General features: G+C 45.7%; 1 protein-coding gene across 1 annotated transcript; it reads right to left on the bottom strand.

Annotated features, from left to right (window-relative positions):
• Positions 1-6,473: 6,473 nt before the first annotated feature.
• Positions 6,474-14,447, bottom strand: LOC101407428 (uteroferrin-associated basic protein 2-like). Its single transcript, XM_004434369.3, has 4 exons — positions 13,814-14,447; positions 10,736-11,003; positions 8,714-8,861; positions 6,474-6,677 (listed from the first exon to the last, which is right to left on the bottom strand). The coding sequence occupies exons 1-4, from the start codon at positions 14,445-14,447 to the stop codon at positions 6,474-6,476; spliced, it is 1,254 nt and encodes a 417-aa protein (XP_004434426.1).
• Positions 14,448-20,306: the final 5,859 nt, after the last annotated feature.

Here is a 20,306-nt window from a genome sequence, read left to right as displayed (position 1 = left end):
TGTGGTACTTTGTTATGGCAGCCCTAGGAAATGAACACAATATCTCTCGTGCTTTAAGTTATAAAATGTGTCAGAAGAGCCTTCAAGCCACCTTGAAGGGGACAAAGGGATGCAGGAGCAGGAGACCTCTTGCTTCAGGTCCAGGAATGCGTCTCCAGCTCGAGGTGAAACTGCAGTGTAAGACAATGCTTGTCTCTGCTCGCTCTGCCCCTGTCTAGGGCCCTCCTTTCCCTTTCAGAGCCTTCACATCCATCGCCACGTCCTCGCGGAGTATACACCACCATGTTTTCACTCGGACTCCCCAACCTTGATGTTCTCAGTAAGGAGAATATCGTCCCCTGTTCCCTTCAAAGGTGACCTCTCCATTGTCCCATGGCATAGCGGCTTCCCACTGCTGACCCCCACATCTTTGCTGTTTGTCCTGATAGCGTTTATCACATTTAGTACTTTTTGCCCAAACCAATGGCCTCTGGGTCAATTACAAATGCTGTGGTAGAGTGAGAGACATCACATTTTTTGTGATGGTTTATAGTCCCTCGTGCCCTAAACACCCCGCCAGACCCCAAAGGCTGGTTGTCAGGGGGACAAATGCAGCCTCATTATCAGTTGTGTCGAAACCCGTTTGCTGGTCAAAGTCCTGTGGGCGGTTCCCCAAGGCCACGTCCTCCCTCCCTCCACCACAGTCCTGTGTGGGCTCGCTTAATCACAGTTTCCACACTCGCTGGATTTTCTTTTGAGGGGAGATTTGGAAGAAGCAGAACAATTTAAAAATTGGTCTGCCCCTGGGGAAAATAAGAAAGGTAACTATGACGAAACCATTTCCAGTTTATTCTTTTCATCTCATGGAACTCACCACCGTTTTCTACCCTACTGCACCCCAGAGACCCCTAGACTTACAGAAGGATCTATTTCCCAAAGAGGAGTGAATTGTAAGTCCGGGGGCTCAAGTCTGAATTAAGACTCTGCAGTAGCTCATTGCGTGACACCCACCATGCGAAAGAAACTCTCTGAACCCAGTGTCGCCACTTGCAAAACGCAAATGACAATACCTACCTCCTAGGGGTGGGGTCACTTAAAGATTACAGGACATACAATGTATAAAGAACCTGGCACATAGAAAGAATGCAACGTTAATTTTCATTGCTTTCTACCAAGGCTGTGTGTAATTACACCCAATTCATTTCTTTATTCCTCTTCCAGAGGGATCCAAGAGGAAAATTAAGAACCCTATTAATTAATTATAGTGTTTCATTTATTAAGTGTTTATTTGGTGGTGGGGCTGTTAGATACCTTGTATCAATGGTTCCCAATCAGAGGTGTTTGCAAGGGCAGGGGGAGGGATGTGTGTGAAGGGAGTGGCAATCGTATTTGAGATCATTTCAAAGACTGGAGGAGGGGTGCTACTGGCATTTAGTGAGAGAGAGTCAGGCGCAAGAAAGCTCTTGAAATTCCAGAACAGTCACATACGATGAAGAACAGTCCTGCCCAAATACCAGCCTTGCCCTTGTTGAGAAACACTTGCTTTACGTCATTTAAATGAATCCCCTGAGAACCTGAAGACATAGTGGGTATTATCCCTGTTGTATGTACGGGGAAACTGAGACTCAGGGCCGGGACGAACACCTGTTAAATGGAAGAGGCAAGATTGCAATTCCAGGTCAGGGCTCTTAGCACATAACGGTTTCTAGTAAATTTGCTACAACGTCGTCATTTTGCTTTGGAACATATTGTTCTGATGTCTTATCTAACTGCCAGGAATACTGGGAGCTCTTCTCTCAAAATTTTTGAAGGTCAAATTTTTAAAAAAGGTTATTTGAAACCTGACATTCCTACTTCAAGCCTTAGAAGCAGTACATCATTGCATTGTTCCTTTAGGGGCCTCATTTCCCCCATCCCTGCTGCCAAAGCCAGAGAGAGAGAGAGAGAGAGAGAGAGAGATAGAGAGAGAGAGAAGGGCGAGGGGTGCAGAGAGAGAAAGAGAGAGAGAGAGATGGCTGCCACCCCTGCCTTCATTTTGGCACAAGCGTGGTACTCACGGCAAGGTCCCTGGGTTGGGGCCCTGGGTCTTCAGCACTGCATCGCCTCCTACCCACAGGAAAATGGTGTTTGAGGATCAGAACAGCCTAGTCAATATTTGTCAGGTCGATTCCTGGAATTGGTATGAAGACAATGCGCAGCGGCAAACAGAGAGCAACTTTTTTTCCAAAGTGTCTATCTTGGCTGCCTGTCCTGCAAACAAACAAGTGGATTGTGAGTCTGGACCCAGCTAGGGTTGAGGACATTCTGATATTGGTGATGACAGCGGGGGGTGGCAGTGCGATTGCTGCTGGTCCATTCTTGGTGCCTAGTGTGTTCCAGGCAGTGTTCTTTATGGATCCCCTCACAATAAGAATGCGAGACAGCCACGATCACGCTTGCCTTACAGACGGAAACCCGAAGCTCTGAGAGGTTAAATAACTTGCTGGCTAAGAGGGTGGTGGGGCAATAATCAGAAGATGGGTCTCACACCCCAGCCCACCACCACAACATACAATCCCAACATTTTGTATTAAATAAACATAATCCATGTCTAGAAAAAAAAAAAACACTGGAAGGAAATTCAGAAAATAGAGCAAAATCTTTTCTCCTGCTATCTCGAAAGCCCTATGAAGTGGGATCATTGGCTCTGTTCACCTGCGTATCACCCAAGATCTAGAATGAAGCCTAGAGCTAAGTGAATATTTGTTCACAAGTGAATCTCTCCATGATAGAATTGAGGTGATTATGTTCTTCTTTATAGATTTTTGTAGTCTCCTAATTTCCCACAAAGACCATGAATCTTATTTATAATAAGAAACAATAAAACATGTTAAAAAGTAGAATTATTTTATTTTGCATAAAGCAAAATAAAAGCTTGTCCAGGTTGGCACAGTGGTTCTAATCAAGAGACACTTTTTTTTTTTTTGGTGATGAAGATTGGCCCTGAGCTAACACCCGTGCCAATCTTCCTCTATTTTGTATGTGGGTTGCCACCACAGCATGGCTTGATGAGTGGTGTAGGTCTGCACCCGATATCCAAACCTTTGAACCCCGAGCCACTGAAGCGGAGCACGCGAACTTAACAACTGTGCCACCGGGCCGGCCCCAAGAGACACTTTTGAAACATAAAGGATCCCAGGAGACTGAATCTGATTCTCCAGTGAGGTGGGGCTGGAGGCGCCTCTGACCTGTCCGGTGTGTGAGGCACGAGAGGCCCCAGGTGGAGAGCCGTAGGTGCTCACAATAGGACTCCATCAGTGTGTGCTGGAAAGGGGAAGGCTGAAGACTTTTGGACCAGGAACTGATGGGGTCTGCTACACCCACCAACATTTGAGACCCTACCCTGGGGTCTAGAACAGTGCTGAGAAACTTCCAAGTGTTTTATAAAGACACATTTGCAGTTTGAATAAACAAGAGAATTGAGTATATGACCAGAGTCCTTTTTCACCTAAGAATCCACTTCATTCTTTGTTTGCACATAGAATACTTGAATCTTTACAATAACTTATCACATACTTGGAGAAGAAGAAATGACACTGGGAGTCATGCATTTGGGATTCCTTTGCAGACCCGGCCATGATAGAGCCCACTTCACAGAGCTGTGGTGGGAATGAGACATGATTGTACATGGTTGGTGTCTACGCAGTGCCTGACCCAGAGCAAGCACTCAGAAATGGCGGCCATTGACTTTACATTATCGTCACAAGGGCTGTCTCAGTACCTGCAGTCCAGTGCCCACTCTTTAGCAGATGAGAAAAAGAGAGAGTTATAGACAAGGAGACGTGAGTTCCACACAACCCCAGATCCACCCTTGTGACTATAACATGTTGTATCGTTGTGTTAGTGTTCTCCAAAAAAACAGAACGGATAGGCTACCCTAAATATATATACGTATACACACGTATATACAATATGTGTATACATATACAGAGAGAGAGATTTGAAGGAATTGGCTCATGTGACTATGGAGGATGAAGAGTCCAAAATCTGAAGAATGGGCTGTCAGGCTGGACACCCAGGAAGAGTGGATGTTGCAGTTCAAGTCCTAAGGCCATCTGCTGGTAGAATTCCCTCTTGCTCAGGGGAGGTCAGTCTCTGTTCTATCAAGACCTTCAACTGATTGGAAGAGGCCCACCCACATTACGGAGGACAATCTGTTTTACCCAAAGTCCACCAATTTAAATGTTAATTTCATCCAAAAAACCCCTTCACAGAAAAATCCAGAATAATGTTTGACCCCATATCTGGGCAACATGACCTAGCCAAGTTGACACATAAAATTAACCATCACACACACCATGTGGTGGCAGGAAAAAGGATTGAGCACCACCTCTTTGGGATGCTTAGCTCCTTCCTTGGAGTGAACGTCTTTAACCTTCACACACAGATACATTTCCTGTACATTCAATCTCAGAGTCAAAGGGCATGAAAATGTGCCCTGACATGCTTCTAGTGAATATAAACCCATCTCACCCTTAACTCCATCTTGGAAGCATGCCAGCTCCCTGCTACAGTCAGGAAACAGCCTACCCTGGCCTCCCGTGAAGGCAACACGTGGTCTGGCACTGAAGTTTGTGAGATGGCACAGCCCACCACCACTGCTTGGGCAATGGGCTTTGCTAAGTCTACAGAATTGACCTGGGTGCCCACTGCTTCTCAGTCTTTTTCTTACGTGTGCTGATAATCTTCTTGTTGCATGTATCACTGCCCACCTCCTTTTAGCATGTAAGACACTTGGCCCCTAACATCCTCTATGCACACCCTTCAGCATATGGGACATTAGAAGTGAACATTATCTGTGAGTGCCCTTTAGCAAGAGAAATACTAGACCCTCCTTATCCTCCATGAACACCCTCTACTATAGGAGACACGAGACCTTCAACATTCTCTATGAACACCTTCCCTCTCTGCTTTCTCCACGGATCTGCTTAGATATGAAACATGCACAAGCATGGATCTCCAGACCTTCCTCCATCTGGTTATGCTGCTGACACCACTTCCTCCACATTTTCTGGAACAATCCACCTTACTATTCTTCTCTCAAATAAGCTCCTTTGCTGAGCTCCTTCTCCAAGCTGCTCTTGTGGCCCATTCCCAGGCTTTACCTCTCTTGGAGCTTGAGTAGTAAGTGGTGACATAAATGGCAAGCTCTTTTCTTGGGCATTTGAACATGTTAAATGAATGAAAATTCAAGCCTTGAAGTGACTCCTTGGGTAACAAATGAGATTCCTTCAGGGTCACATCCACCCCAGAAAAGAAAACACTTGTGTTGTGTCCTACACACGCCACCACACTGGACTTTGGGAGATTTTTGGGGCATTGTCCTCTCTCATCCAGCTCCTGGCTCCTAGATCCAATGGAGGCTCCAGCTTGTTCACGTCATTACATGGTTCAGCAGTCCCTCCTGCCCCATCTTTGGCCTCCAGTCTCATCCCCAGCCTTGTGTTCTCAGCACTGAGCCTTGGCTCTCCACCAGAGTAGTTTTATTTCACCTCTGGCCTAGTGTTCTCTGGATTGCTACACTGAACTAGCCTACCCCAGCGAGGCCCAGCATCTTGGGTGTCACTCTTGGGTCAGTCTGTTTGGCGAATGTCTTCGCCAGCTATGCCCATGGCCTCTGGGTCTGACCTCCCTTGTCAAATGACTGGCTGCCAGCAGACTCCATGATCCCATGTGTCCAATGCAAGTCATGGCCAGCCAGGTGATACCCAAGTCCCAGCCTCCCCTACACACACATGCATACACACAAACCCCCTTCTATGCATGACCATCCTCCTGTCTCTTCCCTCCTCATCAGTTTTATTTCCTATCCAGTTGGGGGCAATAATGATTCCCTCATTGGTTGTTGTAAGGATGAAAAGAGATCGGGGTCTGGGACAGAGAAGGTGCTGCCAATATATTTGGGGCCATTTGCCTTCCTAGGTATCCCATTTCCCCTTGGAGCTGGGTGAACACACGGATGCTCACTGAGAATGCTGACACTTCCTCTTCGTACCCTCCTGTCTGTGGTGGGACTCTGCCTCTGCCCGTGGCTGCCCGGGGGAGGTATCATGGTTCCTGTTGTACAGATGAGGAGACAGGTTCAGGCTCTGACTGCCAGCTGGGCAGGAGGCAAGATTGATGTAACAGCCACAGACTGAAATGGCCCTCCCACACCCTGTTTGCAGAATTGCTTCCCTGCATATGTCAACCCTGCTCCAGGACAGAAGACACACTGGCCAAATGTCCCCAGCAGGCCCCCCAACCCCTTTTTATCCCACCCTGTTTCTGGACAGAAGACCAGCAGTGACCCACCCCAACTCCCTTCTCAGACCACACTTCTGAATATCTCTTGCTTCATTACCGGTGAATTTTATTCACTTTACTCATGAGCAGCTATGTTTCAGCTTGGCACCCAAAAGGAAGCTGGCAGACAGCCCCCAAGCCCTGAACCGTTGATTCAGGCCCCTTCTCTACTAAGCTGTGGGGTTGAAGACTTGGCCCACAAAGAGCTGTCTTTGATTCAACTCATCCTCCACAAAGAGTAAGAAGGGCCTATCGAATTTCACAACCGTGGCATCTGCAGGCACATTGTGCTGGGCTGTCTTCAAGCTCACGTCCTCGGCTGTGGCCTTGATCAGGCCTCTCTCGTTCACCTCCAACCTGGCTTCGTGAATGGCCTGGGGAGAAATGGATCCTCTCAGCTCTGCATGTGAACTCACCGGGCTGGCCCAAGAACAAGCCAGGGCAGTGTGCCCAGCCGGCCCAACATGGCCGAGGTCAGAGAGGCAAGATCCCTCCATGGCTGATGATGGGTGGAGCAAAGCTGGCTCCCGCTCCCGAAAATCTACCCCAGGCTCTCAGCAGTCAGATCTGCCACTGCAGGCCAGATGCCTCTGGGAGGGGTGATGCTACTTTTGGCAATTGCTGAGTTCAGACTCTCCCAATGCAGGGTAGACAGTTCAGGAGTTTGGGTGTTCAAAAGAGAGGAAAGGGGAATAGAACTCAGAGGAGTGCTGGGTAGTCTGAAGGTTTAGAAAAAATTCCCATAGAATTACTGAGGGATGGTCCTTTCAAATACTTTCAAGAAGGATGTGGTGAAAAGCAAGATAGGGAGGGAGGTGGCTAGTTTTTCTTGTCTCCATCCAAGCAAGGACAATTTTCCCTCCGTGTGGAAGCCAAAAGATCCATGTCTGCCCCTGTGATCTGCAGGAGGCCCTGCTGGGACCGTGGCAACATTGTTCGTGTTGCTGTAAGGGGCTCAGCCTCTTTCAAAGTCAACCAACACCCAGCATTCAACGCACAGTTGCTGAGTGGATTCTGTTGGAGTCAAACACAACGAAGAGGGTGTACACCTGTTGGGCCCCTGAAAAAAGTGCATCCCAGCAGGGTCCTGACCCAGGAAACTCCATCCAATGTCTGGGAGAGACAGCTCCCTCATCTATCAATTAGAGAACAGACTCTGCCCCTCCCCCAAGGCCCCTTACCCCAAGGTGAGAGAAACCATGAAAAAGCGCTTTGTAATCTCTCAGGTGCTGTACCATGATGACAGGTTACATTGGTACTTATGTTCTGGGCAAAGTGTTACAGGGTGGTAGTCAGCCAGTTAGTGACCTTGGGGGAGGGATTAGAGGGCAGCCCCATGTGCCCACTGGGATAGGTCAAGTTATCCCGTAAATGCTCCATGGTATCTGGATGTCTAACAAGCATCTCGAGCTTGGCAGAGCCCACCTAAACACACTCCTCGTCTGTCTTTCTTATCTCAGGCCTTGGCTCTGTCGTTTACCAGGCTCCAGCTACAAACCCAGCCTCTTCTCTGACTCTTCCTTCCCTGCACCCCAGCTCTGTCTTCAAAAAGGCACGCAGAGCCCCCTCACCACCGGTGACACACCCTCTAAGGCCCTGTCAAATCTCCGTCACCTCTCACCTGGGTTACCCGTCACGCTTCCTAACTGGTCCACCCTCTTCATCCAGGGCCTTTGGCCTCTCCTCCACGCTGCAAAAAGTAGTCTCTTGTAAAACATACGTCAGCTCATGTCAGCCTCGGTCGTCTCCTGTATCAGTCAGAACCGACCCCAGTCGTGTCCAGGACCTGCGAGACCTACGTAACCTGGCCCCACCTGTTTGCTGTCCTCACCTCCTACCTCTCTCTGTCTCACTCACTGCTCTAGCTGCAAGGGCCTTCCCAGGGCTCCTCAAAATTGCCAAGTTCACATCCCCCTTGGCACGCACTTGATCTTCCCTTTGCCTGGAACATGTGTCTCCACATATTTGCTTCCTTGCTCTCTCCATCCCTTCAGTCAGGCCTCTGCATAACAGCCAACCAAGCTTAAGGCTTTTCCTGGCCAGCCCATCCAAGTCCGCCCGCTCCAGCCCAGTGTGCTGTTCACAGTTTCTTTGCTTTCCTTTCCTCACAGAATGTATCACTGGCTGACACAATGCATATCTGTTTATTGGCATGTTCATTGTCTGCCTTGTCAAGAGAACGGAAACGTCTCTGAGAGTAAGAATTTGTCTGGTTTGCTCACAACTGTCTCCCAAGTGCCTCCAGAAGTGCTTGATGCAATTACTTTTGAATGAATGAATGACTAAAGAACCCCAAAAGCCAACGGACTAAGGCAGAGAAGAGTTATAACTGCCGTTTTTAAAAAATAAATTGTTTTTCAGTCAGGACTGTTGTGGATAAAACAGAGACTCTGGAAATTGCCCCACTCACCTCAAAAGTAGTTGGGAAAACCTCCTCTGTGATGCCTGAGAAGTTTGCTCTTCTAGAAAATATATCTTCGATGCCTATCTTGAGAAGCACTCTTTTTAAGTTTATCCTGGAGGAGATCTTGAATTTGGGCAGAACTAAGTGCACCAATCTGTTAAGAATGAGAACCACAAGGAAGCTGAACTATGTCCCTCTTCCAGGCTCCAGGGGAAGCATCTTGCTTAGGCTTAAAGGCCTCTCCCAAGTGAAAGGAGAAGAAAAGCATTGCCGATGGTGCTTGCTGGAGAGAGATTAAAGGCGCTGGGGTATGAGCAGCAGTTTCGAATTTTCAAACAGACCATTTGCTCAAAATACACCTTACTATTCAAATTATTCCATTCATAGGCTCTCCATCCAAGAGAAGATGAAGGTCAGACCAGAGGACACAGCCCTGAGTTCCACCAACCCTCCGTTTATAAGCAGGGATTTAAAATGCAAAGTGCCATCTCTCTCACCCAACATTTACGATTGCTCGCAAACCAATACATTTTAGCCTGTGTCAGTGCGGTATTAAGCTTCTGATTGGCCAGCAACCCATTCAGTTGGGTTCCTCCCCTGGTGTCTCCCAACCAACAACATTGTGGGAGGAATGAGTAGCAGAAGATGGCAGATCCACTCTGCTGTGGCCCTCAACCACAGTGCATGTTGACTGGGCAGTAGTTTGTGCTGCTACAAGGCAGGCAGTAAACACTATTTGGAGATTTCTTCCCAATCTACACATTTACTGCCTGGAGACGCCCCTCCCCCCTCGCCCCCCCCCCCCCCCGCCGGCAAGAGCAGTGGGCCATTGGAAATCATGTTTTTGCTGTGTAATTTGTCCACATTTGATTGGATCTTGGTGGATACCATACCTAAGCTGGGTCGATCCAATCCTCTCTTCCCGGAATATATAATTGGAACTGAAAGATGTTAGATTTAGTCTGGAGTGGAGCATTTGCTCGAATGGAAGAGAGCCATGTCTGTCCACGGTGGTTTCAGCTTGAAATTTACCTCCTTAGGATCATTTCCTGACCATCACATCTAATTAAGATCCCTCTAAGGCCAGCCCCATGGCTTAGCGGTTAAGTACGTGCACTCCGCTACTGGCGGCCTGGGTTTGGATCCCAGGCGCGCACCGATGCACTGCTTCTCCGGCCATGCTGAGGCTGCATCCCACATACAGCAACTAGAAGGATGTGCAGCTATGACATACAACTATCTACTGGGGCTTTGGGGGAAAAACAAATAAATAAATAAAATTACATGCTACACAATTGAATGCAACATTATTAAAAAAAAAAAAAAAGATCCCTCTAACTAAGATTCCTAATTGATACTCCACCACTGAATTCTCTATTATATCACCTGACTTATTGTCTCCATAGCTTTTACTGAACTTGAAATTATATGTCTGTTAGTTGACTTTCTGCCTCTCCCACCAGACTGAGAATTGCATGATGGCAGAGAGATATTTGGCTAACCATTATATTCCCAGCACCAAACAGCGTCCAGCATAGAATAGACGCTCCGAAAATATTTGTTGGGTGAGTGACTCATGTGCTAAAGTGGTGAAAGCTAGCTTGCTAAGCTATGGAGGTTGGAAGCAAGGACCAGGGATACCAAGAAAGATGGAGTTTCTGATGATGTTGCCGTCCCTTGTTCCAATCCCTCATGACAACTGGCTGTGTTTGTTCCCTTGGGTTCCATGAAATACCCATGTATCTTTCCAATAAATCCCTTTCTTTACCCCCTTGAGCTTGTATGAAGTGGGTTTCTGATACTGTACTTGTAACCAAAAGAACCATGATTAAGACAGTTTAAGGGGATTCCGGCTGATAATGGAATCCAGGCCACCACTCTTCATGTTTGATTTGTTTCATTTTTCTACAAATATGCTAGGAAATAACTAGATGCTCAATTCCTCCCAAATAAGACTTTTGCATAGAGGAAATGAAGTCTCAGAAAAAATTCAATGTGAATCTAGAATGTCACTCCAGAACAGCGTACCTCGTGTCACTGGATTGCAGAGGTCTAGCTCGCCTAGCAGCCAGCTCTTTCACAGCGAAGTCAAATCGTCCTGCATCTGGGAGCACAAGAACTAAGGACACATTTCCAGTGTAAGGTATTTTAACTACTGTAGCGAACAGGTTCTCTGCTCGGTTATAAATCATTCGTTCTGTCTTCCTCATCATGTCCACCTGCACCGTGGTTTTCTCCTCAACAAAGAAGTTCTCCTTCTGTGTGAATCTGGTTGGAAAAGCTACTTCCCAAAGACCTAAGAGAGTCGGGAAGGAAAAAGTCAGAGTGACCCCTGGTGAAAAAGGCATCTCCACCCACATATTCAGGGACCCCAGAGGTGAAGGGCTTGGGAAGGAAACAGTTTCTTTACAGCAATACTTTGACCTTCTAGAACACATAAAATTCTAGCTTGAGGCAAAGAAAAGAAAGGCAAATGCCTGATTTTCAAAAATATTCACCATAGGATTTCTTTAAATCTATTTCTTGGAAGACATTACTGAAAATAGTTGTCTCTGGAACTATAACACCAAGAAAAGATTTTGTTGTCAAATGATTTGGGAAACTGACCTCAACACCCCTGCTTTGAAAATTCCCACTGCATTTTGGTGTATTAGAGTTCTAAGAAGCCCTATGGCAAAGAAATCTATTTAAAATTGTTTAACTTATTCAAGGAGGGAAAATTTTCATCAGAAAAATACACACCTGTGTAGAATCCTACTTTAAGTAATGCACTTCCCCAATGGATTTAAAAGAAGATTCAGTGTAAACACCAGTTTAAAAGATGCATCTGTCACCCAGAGTGAAGGCCATCTGGTCTGGTCTGGAAAATTCCTACAAGTGTTTTCAGGGCCTTGCTTCTGATTCTACAGCCAGGCTCATGGTCCTCTCCATTCCGTTCTCTTTACTTCTTGTCCTCGAAAGAGTGGTATGGATAAAGCTTTTGGAAAGCTTTCAGAGGGAATTGTGAGGGCCAGTCCCCTGGAGCATCCAGAGAAATCATTCCTCCAAGATCGTTTGTGGAGTTCTCCCTGCATCCCAGGCACATAGTTTGGAACTGTGGGTCCAAATATGAATAACAGATGGTCCCAGTGGCCTGAGAAAGCGTCCTGTGTTGGGAAGCATTGCTTTGGGGGAATTTCCCTCACTTATCATGCAACGGACAGCCAATCTTCAAGTCCTGGTAGGAACCCTCTTTAAGCCATGATAGGAGATCCATGCATTTACTCATTTAACGCTTAAAATTTCTTGAGCACCTAAGAGGTACTGTACTAAGTACTGAGGTTATAGCAATGAACAAACAGAGGAAGTCTGTGTCCTCATGGAGTTTACTTTCAAGGGGGGATACAGAGAGAAAAGCAACCTACCAATGTAAATCATTACAAAGTATGATGAGCACTATGAAAGACGCAAGTAAGGAGCTGAGCACTAGCATGGAAGGACTTACTTTGGATGGCCAGGGAAGGCATCTTTGAGGAGGTGGCATTTAGGCTGAGGCTTAACAGAAGAGGACGCTCCGTCTGGCAGAGAATGGGAAGCAGAGCAACCCAAAGGAAGGAACACCACTGGTTGAGACAGGGAAGAGCGGGATGCGTTTAAGGAAGAAGAGAAAGTCATTGTGGGCGAAGCATAAGGAGCAAGAGGAATAGAGATGGGGTGATGCTGGAAGAATGAGCAGGACTCAAAGCACGCACAGCCAGGTAGCACTGGGCTGTATTCGGAGTGCAACGGGAAACCATGGGTGGGCTTTAGACAGGGGCACGATGTGATCTGGTTTAAGTTTTAAGATTTCAATGGAGAAGGGATTGGTGGGAGGCATGAATGGAAACAGAGCAATTAGACATGTGGGGCAAGTCATCTAGGCAAGAGATAGTGGTAGCCTGGTCTACGAACATGGTAGGAGAGATGGCGAGAAGCGAATACATTCAAGACAAAAGTCTCAGGCAGCGTCCGTAGGCCTTGCTGTGGGGTTGGATATGGAGGCTGAGGGAGAGGTTTGGTCTGGAGCAGGGGGCGGATGGCACTGCGATTCTCTGAGGCGTGGAGGAATGTGAGGAGAATTGCAGCGTTGGGAGGGTGCAGGGCTTGAGGGATCGTATTTGAGGGTCTGGGAAACATCCAAAAAGAGATATCAGTAAGAGATGAATATTACAGTCTGGACCTCAGAAGAGATGGTTCAGGCTGCATATAGCGACTGGCGAATCGTTAGAGTGCAGGTGGGGTTTGAGGTCATGAGCCCAGGTGAGATGAGAGATAACATTTGGAAGTCAGCCAAGGAGAAACCAGCAAAGAAGACAAAAAAGGCATAAGCTATAAGGTAAGAGGAAGGTGGGGGAGTCCTTGAGCAGGGAAGACGGAAGGGGACCCACCTTGAGGAGGGGGAGGGAATAAGCATCCCCTCACTGTGACAGGAGGGGAGAGTGGGAGGAGGAGTGTGTGGACGTGGGCAGCTCAGCGCTGGGCCTCTGAAGGGCATCCTGTCTGGTTACTTTCTTGTCCCCATTCAGGTAGGAAAAGAGGCCATTGGCTGAGAGGCAATGGAGGAAAGAGACTGGAAACTCTGAGTGGAGGAAAAGAGTCTGAAATAGATGCCCGGAAGTGGCAGCCTCGAACCCAGCTGAAGAAACATTTCACATTGTCAAGATCTGTGACCAGGAATTTAAGGTGATATTTTAGACCCCTGGTGTGTGACCGTGAATTCAACACTGGACACAACTTTGAAAAAAATCGCATCTTGCACCAATCTGAACTTACAAAGCAGGTGAATTAGCTGCTGCTCGCATCTCTGTAAAAAGATATCTTTTTTCTTTTTTTTACCAGCAAGAGTCACTGCATTTCACTTAAAAATATCTTGAGGGTGGCAAACAATATGATTGACAGGATTGGGAGGCAAAAAAGATGCTAGACAACACAACGAAATCAAAGAAAACTATAAAGTTTTGGATCCACTGGTCTATGGGAAAATGGGATATAATGACAAAAAATGCATTTTTGCCGACTTATACCTTTTAGAAAACACGAGGGCAAGCGTTACCCAAAATGGGAATTAGTGAACTTAATAAACCTTACCTTTGAAGAAAATGTAGTTTAGGAGAAAGATGAAGGTATGAGGATGCAAAGAGGTGACTATTTCCTCAATTCTGTGCTTTAGTCTTTGAGCCACATACTGGTTTATTTGCTCCTTGGCTATGTCTCTATGTCGAAAGTCTGTCAACTGGGTTTCCACTTCGTATAACCTCTCTGTCTCCAGCAGAAACTTTGGGTTAATCCTTCTGTTGTTATCGATAAAGAGAAAGTCCCTGTGCTTCAGTTGCCTGCCCCTATTCAGCTCGTTCAGCGTCTGGACCACCCTCTGGAAGCTCAGGTGCACGTCCCACACTCTGACTTGTCTGAGGTCAAATCCAAGGCCCACAACAAGGTTGGAGAGTGTCGTGGATCTGGTCCCCAGGGAGATCATGGCCAAGGTGGTGGAGATGCTCTCAGGGGAGATGATGAAATTCTTTCTGTGATGCTCAAATGACAGAGTCTCCAACAACTTGCAGGCAAAAGCCTCATGGTCAATTCTTATCTTCTGGGAGAGAGGTGAAATTTTCCTTGATGAATCCTGTTTCGGGTTTTGTTGTGTTTCACAGAAGATGCTATTAAAAAGGCCACAGAGGATGAGGACCAGAGAGAGAGCCACGTGCATTTTCCTGTGGGACATTTCTGCAACAATCCAGAGAGCTATTATTGGAAGGAAGAGGTACGTAGGTGACCATTCCATGGAATGAGGGGTTTGAAATGTCAAGGGGTTTGAAAAGGGGCTCCTTATTACCTGGGTGCTGTTTACCTGGGTGGGGCACTATTGATCTTGATTGAAGGGTGCTAGCTAAGTCTAGTGAGGAAAGGCTAAAGGATTTTGGAACAAGACTTCAGACAAATTAAAGATAAGTGACCTGATGACAAGGGATCCAGTTCTGCCTCTGGCCTGAGCTGCAAGTGGGTCTTTGTTCAAGCCCTTTCCCCATCCTGGCCCTAGAACTCCTTGTCGCTATGGCATTCTACGACACCACTCCACACTGGTTTTTTTTTTTTTTTTTTTTTGGCTTTTCTTTCTTTTTTTTATACAGGGTGCATGACAAAATCTTAAAAAGTGTGGAAAGGGAAGAACCACAAGGAGAGTAAAGCAAGGATTGCAGATTCAAATGCCTATGGAGATCTGGCCAGAAATACACACGTGTCAAGCTAGTGTAATGAAATGAGGAGCACTGGGGACTACAGCAAATGGAGAGTCGTGCCTGGGCCAAGGGGGGCAGTGCTACCCAGCTCCACCTGTGATTACCACGTGGGAGTGCTGGCTCAGTGGTCCTAGATTCTTTTGTGTTTCTGAAGAAGCTGGAAGTCCAGATTTTTCCATGAAAAATTCAATCTTGTCAAAAGCACTTGCTAGCAGCAGAAAGCCCAGATGTAGGCCAGATCTGGCTTCACAGCTGCCAGTGCGATTTCTGAAATAAAGCCCAAGTGGTGCTCAGGTGACCTGGACATCTGCTGAACCAAGGGCCTGGCAAAGGTCATCTTGGGAAATCCTGGTCACCTCACTAAGACCCTCCTAGTCTTCACAGCTACTGCCCATGACCCATTGTCTAGGTAAAAACTCCTCTGTGTCCCCAAATGTGCCCCCCATAATTGACTGAGCCCAAAAGTCAGGCCTTGAATCTGCAGGGTGGTCTAATGGTGGGATTTATGGCACCACCCATGGGCAGGGAGAAGATGTGAACCATGATCTGAGTTTGCGTTCAAGTTTAACCTCTTTGGGACAGGGCCATGTCTTCCTCGTCCTTGTTTCCTATAATATCTAGCACAGCTCTGGGCACAGAGTCCACTTCTCTGCATCATCACTGCCACCACTGGCATCCCTTGTCATGGCCACTGAAATAGCATCTGTTATGGCCCAAAGGTTTGTGTCCCTCAAAATTCCTATGTTGAAGCCCTAACCCTGAATGTGATGGTATTTGGAGGGAGCGTCTTTGGGCAGTGATTAGGACTAGATGAGGTCACAAGGGTCCCGTATCTATGGCCATATATTAGTGCCCATATAAGAAGGGACACCAGAGCATTGGCTCTCCCCTGCCTCTGTCCCTGCATGTATACCCACAAAGATGAGGTCATGTGAGGACACAGCGAGAAGATGGTCATCTGCGAGCCAAGAAGAGGGCTCTCACCAGAACCCAAGCATGCTGGCACCCTGATCTCAGACTTCCAGCCTCCAGAGGGGTGAGAAAATAAGTTTCTGTTGTTTAAGCCACCCAGTCTATGGTGTTTTGTTATGGCAGCCCGAGCTGACTAAGATAGCATCTCTCAGCTATCAGTCTTGCCCCCTACCAACCCTTCTAGCCATCCTGCAGCCAGAGTGGGTTCCCCAAAGTGTAAATCATCTTTTCCTCTTCCTGGATCCCCATGAGCTCCAAGGAGATGGAGTGTAAATTCTTCAGGTAGCAGAGAAGCCCCATTATGCCCTGGTTCCTGAAAACCAGACTCATGGCCCAGAGCAGCCCACCCTGCTCCCTCATTGTCCCCTCCACCCCACACAATGGCCCCTATCTTCCACTGCCCCACCCTCATCATTCCCCCAGCCCCCTCCTTCACTGCCTCCTCCATCCACCTCATCTGAGTGGGAGAAGGGGAGGTGAGGAGAGAAGGGCATTGTGGTTGAGGGAGCAGTGAGTGGGAGGGGTCCTGGGTTGGGAAGAATAGTGGATGGAGGAGATTCCAGAAAATTTGCACAATACGTATGACACTGGATCTTCTGTTATCTTCCCTAAGGCAGATACCAAGTGAAACACTGCAAAAGAGCAATAAAACACCTGCTCCTGTGGAACCACACTGTCCCCAAGAGGAGAAAGGTGACTTACCTTCCCGGGGAGCCTGCTGCTGCCTCTGCAGCTGCTGTTCTTTGCATCTGTCAGGGGCTTATTTATTCAGCCACTGGTGTCAAGAAATGGATAAACTTGAGTTAACATTAACTTGGCCAACAGATGGTGTTCAAATATTGTCCAAAGCAAGCAACAACTGAATCATTTCTTACGTTATCTTTTTACTCATGCATCAGTTCCCAACGAAACAATGAACAAATTAATGGATTGTGGTGCCCTTTGTGCTGTTATTCATTAAGTTACTCATGCATTATTTCAACAAACACTTACTTAGCGCCTACTAAGAGCCATGTTCTGGGCTAGGTACTGAGGGAACAAGATGTTTAAGGCCTGATCTTCACCCTTGAGGAGAACCCCTGACCGCAGCTGTTGGGTTACAGGGAAAAACAAATATGTAAAAAGACTTTGGGGTACATTTTGACTAATGCAAGAAAAGTACACATTGCCAGTAAGGAGAAGGGCACAGTTAGTAATCTGGAACATCGAGAGAGGCTGTGTCACCTTTCATCTACGTCTTAAAAAATAGGCAGTAGTCTATGCACCCTCAGGGAAGCCTGTGGGGGGGGGGGGTTCTGGATGCTGGGGCTAAGTGGAGGTGCCTGGGCAGGGGGGTTAAGCTTGTGTGTGCAGGGTTATTCCAAGTCTAGGAGGAATTCGCTTCTGGCATGATTGAGTGAAGTGACTGACAAATCTTCTCCCCAACGGCAACTAAGGAGCTGGCCAAAATAGTCAGAAACATCACTTCAGTGCTCTAGAAATCCACCAAAGGCCTAGGACAAACAGAGAAGCATTCATTCATGAAAAGTACTGAACTTTGGTAAGACTAGATTGAGTTTGTAGCATGCTTGTCTGGGGATGCTTCCACCCCATCCCACCCCAGCTGTGATGGTGGGTGGTCTAACCAGAGCAGGGATCTGCTTCAGGAGCAGACTCACTTGACTGGGAGCATTGTCAGTTAAAGCGATGGTCTCAGTGACAAGCAAAGTGTATGTGTGTTCAGGGGCAGCGGCTCTGCTAGCTTGTGTTTCTGTTTGGGGCAATAAATGGACTAGGGCACTAGCAGAGGACTAAACAGGGAGTCCCAGCAGTTGTAATAGCTAGAGGGGACTTGATGAGCTCTCTGCATATCCCAAGTTGAATTGAGGCTCTGCACATGTACAAAGCAGACTAGAGCAGGTCCAGGCTACCCACACCTCCCTGGCCCACTGTGAGGCAAGAGAGAAAAGTGGAAAATAAAACTTGGTGGTACTTGAGAACAGTCTCAGATTTGAATGGGCTCATCAGCCTGCACACAGATCCATCAGCAGAAAGGGGAAGCTTTATTGGCTCCAGGCATTTGAGGCCAATTTCTGACCAACATTTGGCTGAACAATAAGCTCTACAGACATGTGGTGACCTCTAGGAGGCAGGCTTAAAAAGAAAGTAAAGAAAAGGAAAACTAAGAAGAAACATCAGTGGCCATAAATTGCAGGGGAAACAGGTTTCATAGACTCAGTCCAGGCAAATTACTAAACAAACAGAAAAATCCTCAGGGGGTTAAAGTGATACACTAAAATTTTTTATTTAACCCAAAAGAAGGCAATGAAGGAAGAATAGAGAAGCAAAAAAAAAAAAAAAAAGTATGAGGGTAGCCAAATGGGAGACATAATTCCAAACATACCAATAAATACATTATATGTGAATGGACTAAATACTGCCCTTAAATGGAAGAGATTGTCAAGCTGTCAATCTTCATGCTGTCTACAAAAGACATAGCTTAGAGTCAAAGATACAAATAAGTTAAAAAGTAAAATGATGGGAAAAGATGTACATGCAAACAGTAACCATAGCAGGCATTGCTGTGTTAATATCAGACAAAATAGACTTTAGACAAGACTGTTACTAGAGACAAAGAGGGATATTTTGTAATGATAACAGGATCAAAACATCAGGAAGACATAACATTTATAAATGTATCATACTTAACAACAGAGCCCTAAAGTCCATGAAGCAAAAATTGACAGAATTAAAAGGAGAAATAGACAATTTAACAGTAACAGTGGAAATTTTAATAGCTTACTCTCAATAATTGATGGAGCAACTAGTCAGAAAATCAGCAGGAACATAGAAGGCCTGAACATCACTACCAACCAAGTTGACCTACTTGAATTCTCCATCCTCTTCTGCAGCATTCACATTCTTTCTGAATCACATAGGAAACATTATTCCATTGACCTTATGCTGGTCCACAAAACAAGTCTAACAATAAATTTAAATAAATGAGAAATATGTTGTCTGACTATGACATATCCACAGCAGAAAGGAATCTGAAAAAGCCATAAATATTTGGAAGACAAACAACACCCTTATTAATAACCCAGGGTTGAAAATATATTAAAGGAGAACCTAAAAATATTTTGAACAGAATGAAATAAAAAATTCAACATATCAAAATTTATGGGATACAGCTAAAGCAGCAGTTAGAGGGAAATTTATAACTTTAAACACTGTTATCAGAAAAGAAGGTGCCAATACAATTAAGTGGGGGAAACATTGGTCTTTTCAACAAATAGTGCTGGGAAAAACTGAATATCCATATGCAAAAATAAAACCAAAAAACTTGTATCCTTATCTCTCAACGTATACCAAATTCAACTCAAATGGACTATAGACCTAAATTTAAGTGTTAAAACTATAACATTTAACAGAGGGAAAAGATCTTCACGACCTTGGTTTAAGCAAAGTCTTCTTAGACACAAAAAGCATAAATCATACAAGAAGAAAATTGATAAACTCGACTTCATTAAAATTTAAAACTTCAGTGCTTCAAAAGACATAATTAAGAAAATGAAACGTCAAGCCACGGACTGGGAGAAAATATTTGCAAAACATATATCTGATAAGGGACTTATGTCCTGAATATGTAAGTAACTCTTAAAATTCAATAATAAAAAGACAACCCAATTTAAAATGGGCAAAAGACTTTAATAGACATTTCACCAAAGAAGACATTTGAATAGCTAATAAGCACATGAAAATGTGCTCAGCTTCCTTAGTCATTAGGGAAATTAGGGCCACTAGGAAAATGCAAATTAAACCCATGATTAGATAACATTACACACCCATTGGAATGGCTGTAATAAAAAAGAAAATGCCAAATATAGGCAAGGATGTGGAGAAACTGGAACTCTTACACATTGCCAGTTGGAATGCAAAATACTGGTACCAGCTACAACATGGATGAACTCCCAAAGCATTATAGTAAGTGAAAGAAGCCAGACTCAAAAGACTACATGTAAGTTTCCATTTATATAAGAAATTGAGAAAAAGTAAATTTTTAGAGAAAGACAGCAGATCAGTGGTTGCCTGGAGCTGAGAGTAGGTACTGGGATAGACTGAATATGGTCTTAAGGAAATTCTTTGGTGTTGGAAATAATCTAAAACTGGGTTGAGGTGATGCTGCAGAATGTTACGAATTTACGAAAAATCGTTGAATTATACATATACAATGGGTGAATTTTGTGGTGTGCAAATCATTAGCTTGATAAACCTGTTTAAAAAAAAAAAAAAAAGATGCGCAGTGGCAGCAGACTTTGTTGGAAAGATGATGGGCTTGGAGTCATGTGGACCTGAAGGTGAATACCAGTACCCTGGCTGACGTCTGTGGGATG

The sequence above is a fragment of the Ceratotherium simum genome, chromosome 24, assembly GCF_057802395.1.
Source record: "Ceratotherium simum simum isolate JZ-2026a chromosome 24, ASM5780239v1, whole genome shotgun sequence".
NCBI lineage: Eukaryota > Metazoa > Chordata > Mammalia > Perissodactyla > Rhinocerotidae > Ceratotherium > Ceratotherium simum.
This window is presented reverse-complemented; position numbering and strand designations above follow the sequence as displayed.

Bases quoted from the DNA above. Each gene is read 5' to 3' on its own strand.
- LOC101407428 (XM_004434369.3), bottom strand. From the start codon at position 14,447: ATGTCCCACAGGAAAATGCACGTGGCTCTCTCTCTGGTCCTCATCCTC. The intron at 8,862-10,735 runs GTACGCTGTTCT...CATTCTTAACAG, and splicing joins CTGCAATCCAGTGACACGAG to ATTGGTGCACTTAGTTCTGC. The intron at 6,678-8,713 runs GTGAGTGGGGCA...ATTTCTCCCCAG, and splicing joins TTTTCCCAACTACTTTTGAG to GCCATTCACGAAGCCAGGTT.